The following is a 5,860-nucleotide window of genomic DNA, read 5'->3' on the forward strand; positions in this document are numbered from 1 at the left end:
TGAGGCCCTGGGTTCGATTCCTCAGCACCACATAAGCAAAAAAAAAAAAAGAAGAAGAAGAAGAAGAAGAAGCTGGGGACAGTGCCCAGGCCCTGTGTTCAAGCCCCAGGCCTGGCCAAAAAAAAAAAAAAAAAAGAGAAATAGAGAAGGAAGAAGAGAAAGGAGAATGGGATGAGGAGAGTGATGGAGAGAAAAGAGGTTAGTTGGCCTACATTGTTTACGTGTATGGAAATGTCACAATGAAACACACATACCCTTGTACAACCAATATATGTAAATGTAAAAAACAATCGGGGGGGAGGTGGGAAGGTGGCTCAGTGGTAGAGCGCTTGCCTCGCATGCATGAGGCCCTGGGTTTGCTTCCTCAGCACCACATAAGCAGAAAAAGCCGGAAGTGGCGCTGTGGCTCAAGTGGTAGAACGCTAGCCTTGAGCTGAAGAGCTGAGGGACAGCGCCCAGGCCCAGAGTTCAAGCCCCAGAACTGACAAGAAAGAAAGAATCTGGAAGGGGAAGTGGGGAAGAATGAAGGAAGGAGTGACAATGACCAAGAGGCACTGTACTCAGAATCTAACTTATGGAGTTGCAACCCCTTTATACAACTACATCATCATCAAACTGTAACTTAAAATCCGTGGGGATGGTGAGAGGTGGTCTGAGGTGGGCACTTGACCTGTCTTCCGGGTGAGTTGGGGGAGGCTCTGGCTCTCCTCGCTGATCTAGGCCGAGGCCACCATGGCCCACTTCTTCTTGGTCTTCAGTCAACAAGGGAAATGGCCCAGTGCTTTTCCTGACAAGACAGGCAAACAATCACTCAGGAAATCTTTCAGATCAGTCTCTCATGGACACAGGACAAGCAGTTCTTCTACCAGGAAGGAGATAAAACTTGTTTAGAAAAAGTATAGGAATTGCTGGGAGTGGGGGGCTCACACCAGTCATCCTAGCTACTCAGGAGGCTGAGATCTGAGGATTAAGGTTTGAAGCTAGTCTGGGCAGGAAAGTCCGTGAGACTCTTATCTCCAATAGACTACTCAGAGAAAAAGCTGGAAGGAGTGCTGTGGTTCAAGTGGTAGAGTGCCAACCTTGAACAAAAAAGCTCAGGGACAGTGCCCAGGACCAAGTTTGCATTTTGAAGCCAAGCAGCTCATGGCACCAGAGGTGCACACTGTTAGAGGGGGTTGTTGGACAGTTTGCAAGTATCTGCAAGCTGTATACCACCTTTCATTTTGAAAAGGTGTTTTATCATTAATAGGGTTGTAATAAGTGAAGAAACTCAGAAAACATACAAGAAAATGCTGTCAATGCCAGCAAAGAAGCTGATATGTTACAGGAGAACATAAGAGTAATGAATATACCTACATTTATTTTGCCAGTCCTGGGGCTTGAACTCAGGGCCTAGCTTCTTTTGCTCAAGGCTAGAACTGCTACCACCACTTGAGCTACAGCACCACAGTTGGCTTTTTCTGCTTATGTGGTACTGAAGAATTGAACCCAGGGCTTCATGCATGAGGCAAGCACTCTGCCACTAAGCCACCTTCCCAGCCCTACATCTTTTTAGTTTATTTTTTTGTGCCAGTACCTGGAGCCTGAACTCAGGGCCTCAGGATTGAACTCAGGGCCTCAGGCTTGAACTTAGGACTTTGGCTTTTCCAATCAAGGCCAGCAGTCTACCACTTGAGCCATACTGTCTCTACTTGTAGCTTTTTGGTGGTTAATTGGAGATAGACTACCTTTGAACCTTGTTCCTTAGATCTCAGCTTCCTGAGTAGCTAGGATTACAGGCTTGAGCCACCAGTGCCCTGCTTAAACCTGCATTTTAACTGCATACCAGGATAGTCTTGAATTTATAAATAAGCCATGCTTTGTATCTGGTCTGGACAGAGTCTCAGGAACTATGCCCCCCAAAACTTAATAGGATCTTTTGTTAACTGGAAAAATTAAAATTGTAGCATATTTGTACTACATAGTACTTTGTAGGAGAAATGCCTGTGGCTCTGTTCAACTAACTGCTATAAAACTCTGACTGAAGTTGGGTGCCAGTGGCTCACACCTGCAATCCTAGCTACTCAGGAAGCTGAGATCTGAGGATTGCAGTTCAAAGCCAGCCTGGGCAGGAAAGTCTGTGAGACTGTTATCTCCAATTAACCACCAGAAAACCAGAAGTGGCGCTGTGACTGAAGCAGTAGAGCACTAGCCTTGAGCTGAAGAGCTCACAGACAGGGCCCAGGCCCAGAGTTCAAACACCACCACTAACAAAACAAACAAAAAAACATCCAAATAAAATGTGAAAAACCTAGCTGGGTGCCAGTAGCCCATAGCTACTCAGGAGGCTGTGATTTGAGGATCACTGTTCAAAGCCAGCCCAGACAGGAAAGTCCGAGACTCTCATCTCCAATTAACCACCAGGAAACTGGAAGTGGTGCTGTGGCTCAAGTGGTAGAGTGCTCGCCTTCAGCTGAAGAGCTGAGGGACAGCACCAGGCCCAGACAGCACCTACGACTGACCAAAAAAAAAAAAAAGTGAAAAAACTTGAATTTACTGAGATCCTTAGCACCTTGAAAAAGGACCCAAAACAAATCAAATTAAAAAAAAGAACAAGGGGCTGGGAAGGTGGCTCAGTGGTAGAGTGCTTGTCTTGCATGCATGAGGCTCTGGGTTCGATTCCTCAGCACCACATAAGCAAAAAGAAAAAAGCTGGAAGTGGTGGTGTGGCTCAAGTGGTAGAGCGCTAGCCTTGAGCTGAAGAGCTGAGGGACAGTGCTCAGGCCCAGAATTCAGGCCCCACGACCGGACCCAAAAAAAAAAACAAAACATTAAAAAAAAAAAAAGAATGAAAAGGGAAGGAAAAGAAGCAAAGAAAAAAAGTGGAAGAGAAAGGTGAAAAGAAACTTCCTAATGTCACTAAAATCAGTGGCATCTCTGAAGGGGAGATGGACTCCACCTTGTCCTTGGGAAACAACTTTATGGTAGAGAACAGGAAGTTTGTTAGCAAAGCTAAGAAAATCAAAGAGAGAGTGATCGCCCATGACTCACACAGGGTACTAATGCCTCTGATAACAGCTGCAATGACCCTTTGAGCACTGGGAATATTTATGATGAAATAGTAGGTTAGGGTTTGGCTCAAATGCACTAACTGCTACTCTGTGATCTAACAATGGGTATATTTTATAATGTGTGTATGTACGTAATATATTTATTTATCATCCTTATGGTTAGAATGTTTGATCAACTAGACCCATGGAGTTCAAGGTCGTTTTCCTTATTCAAGTTGGATATTACAACATAGACTTCTGAATGTGCCTTTAAACAAAGGATGGATTTTACTCCCTTCAACACATGTCCATCCTTGAAAAAAGCATTTTCCTTTGCTAATTTTTTTTTGGCCCAGAAGAGTCATTTTTTTTTCAAGTTTTCTGTTTTGTTTAATATATCCTTGCTCAGTTCCCAGAGCACACTAATTATTTGAACAAACAGCCAAGGTCAGGGGGAATATGGTTGCTTTTCTTTTTCCTTTTCTTTAGTAAAATCAAATGTTGTGGCGTATTGAAAAAGTGTAAGACTTAATGAGGCCTGGGAAAGCAGTCAGGAATTTAGAGATAAACACTGTGTTAATGAGAAACCCCTGTGCCTCCTCCTCCCATATTGGAGTTTGAATTTAGGGCCTTGAACTCCCTGGTTCTGCTGGCTCCCTTCAATACCACTCTGCTTAGCTCAACTCCCCTTCACCCTGTGCTTATTTTAGACATGAAGCCTTCTGGACTTCTCTGTCTCTGCATATTTAGGATTACAAACAGAAGCCATAGGCTCCCAGCTGCCCGTGTGCTTTTAACCTGGTTATTATTCCTTAATACAGTGTTTGCCTCATTTCCTGATTTATCTGCCCATTAGTTGGTGGGAATCTGCTTTGTTCTCATAATTTCATGTTGATCCTAGGGCCCACTGACTGCCCTCCCATGGAGACCCCTCCTGTTCTCAGGAAAACCTCAGCCCTGACCTTATCTGGAAGCGCAGGACTGTTGGTGTCAGGAAGATACCCCACTATAAAACCCCAAACAGGGGCTGGGAAGGTGGCTCAGTGGTAGAGCGCTTGCCTTGCATGCCTGAGGCCCTGGGTTCGATTCCCCAGAACCACATAAGCAAAAAGAAAAAAGAAAGCTGGAAGTGCTGCTGTGGCTCAAGTAGTAGAGTGCTAGCCTTGAGCTGAAGAGCTGAGGGACAGCGCCCAGGCCCAGAGTTCAGGCCCCATGACCGGACCCCCCCCCCAAAAAAAAAAAACCCAAACAGGACAGTTTGCACAGTAAGTCTCCAACAGGACAGGCAAAGAAATTGCAAAGATCTCACCCTTGATTTTGTATAAACCTACAAGCCCCCACACACCCCGTTATCTCCCCAACCCTACTCGATGTTACACTGAGTCTCTCTGCAGCCATGATTAAAGCCTGTTCTGGTCTGCTGAGATCTCTGCCTTCTTTCCCTCCTTTTGTGAAATTGATCTTTTCTAACCCTCTTGACTCAGCCCAACACTAGGATAACAGGTACTTGGAAGCTGCTTTTGCTAAAACACACTGACCCTGAACTTAGGCTAACTAACTAAAAACAGGAGAAAAGCCTCCATTTCTGCCTTCATTCCATCTTCCCCATTATCCTGTATCTCACTCCTCCTCAATTACCTGCAAATATTAGGTTTGGGCAAGGAAAGACTGATCAATAACATCTTTATTACCAAAACTACCCCCTCCCAAGGAAAGGTATACTAGAACCTCACCCCACGCCCCCTCTCATCCCTACTCCAAAATGAGGACAACTACCTACAGTGATGTTGCAGCACCCTGGAGCAGGAGAAACATCTCATGGGAACCAGATTGTTCCCATAAAGTAATGACAGTAATAACACAGGTAATGGCCTGCCAGGCCACACCTGTAACTGGGACTCCTTATGCATACCTTTCACCCCGTTTCTATTTCTTCCTCTACCTAAACTTAACACGTATGTGTGTGGTGTGTGCGTGCCTGTGCTATGTATATGTCCATCCTGGGGTTTGAACTCAGGACGGTGGAGCTGTCCCTGAGCTCTTTTTGCTCAAGGCTAGCACTCTACCACTTGAGCTTCAGCCCCAGTTCCTACCTTTTGGTGGTTAATTGGAACGAAGAATCGCACAGATTTTCTTACCCAAGCTTGATTGGAACCACAGTCCTCAGATCTCAGCCTCCTTGAGTAGCTCAGATTACAAGTGTGAGCCACCAGCCCCGGGGCTAAACCTAACACCCCTTATGTCTGCTACCCTGCTACCGAAGATGGGTCTGAAGTACTTTTTTGCTCAAGCTCACAGATCTCCTTTCTCCACCCTCAGCGCCTGGTGGCTGGACCTGACAGGTGAACGCCTGAGTTAGGCCGCTGGCCTGGAACTCTGGCTCCACCCTGGGAGGAACCTGGGACGGCTGGGGTGGGGGCCTGGGGATGGAGAGGTCCCCCCGACCTCCAGGTGTGGCCCTCCAGATCGCTTGTGCACACACAGAGACTAAATCTTAAATTCTGGGCTTGTGGAGGCCTCGGGGTCATTTTACCACCAGGCCCAGGAGCCGGCCAGGTGAGCCACGGTCACACGCTCTCGGGCTGCAAGAACGCCCGCGGTGCCCTCGGCTCGAAGGCCGGCGGCGCCCCCTTCCGGCCACTCGCAGCCCGCGCCGGTGCCACCTCGATAGCGGTCCCCCCCAGATCCCTTCCGGAGTCCCCACTTCTCATTTCCACCTCCCGGGATGCCGGTGAGAGCCCGGGACCATCCCGTGCGCCTGCGCTGTCGCCGGCCCGAGCCCGCTCGCTAGCGCGGTAGCCCTTTCCCCGTGCGGGCGGACGGCTCCGCGC

General features: G+C 47.6%; 2 protein-coding genes across 2 annotated transcripts in view; one reads left to right on the plus strand and one right to left on the minus strand.

Annotated features, from left to right (window-relative positions):
* Adamts13 (ADAM metallopeptidase with thrombospondin type 1 motif, 13) overlaps window positions 1–5,740 on the minus strand; it is a 42,001-nt gene extending 36,261 nt beyond the window's left edge. The window contains 2 exon segments of the mRNA XM_013029383.1: window positions 671–752; window positions 5,601–5,740. Coding sequence (XP_012884837.1) covers window positions 671–752; window positions 5,601–5,740 — 222 coding nt within the window.
* A 14-nt stretch (window positions 5,741–5,754) lies between these two features.
* The window catches only part of Rexo4 (REX4, RNA exonuclease 4 homolog (S. cerevisiae)), an 11,227-nt gene continuing 11,121 nt past the window's right edge, over window positions 5,755–5,860 (plus strand). Inside the window, exon 1 of the mRNA XM_013029384.1 lies at window positions 5,755–5,760. Coding sequence (XP_012884838.1) covers window positions 5,755–5,760 — 6 coding nt within the window. The remainder of the gene's footprint in view (window positions 5,761–5,860) is intronic.

This window comes from Dipodomys ordii, unplaced genomic scaffold, assembly GCF_000151885.1.
Source record: "Dipodomys ordii isolate 6190 unplaced genomic scaffold, Dord_2.0 Scaffold118, whole genome shotgun sequence".
NCBI lineage: Eukaryota > Metazoa > Chordata > Mammalia > Rodentia > Heteromyidae > Dipodomys > Dipodomys ordii.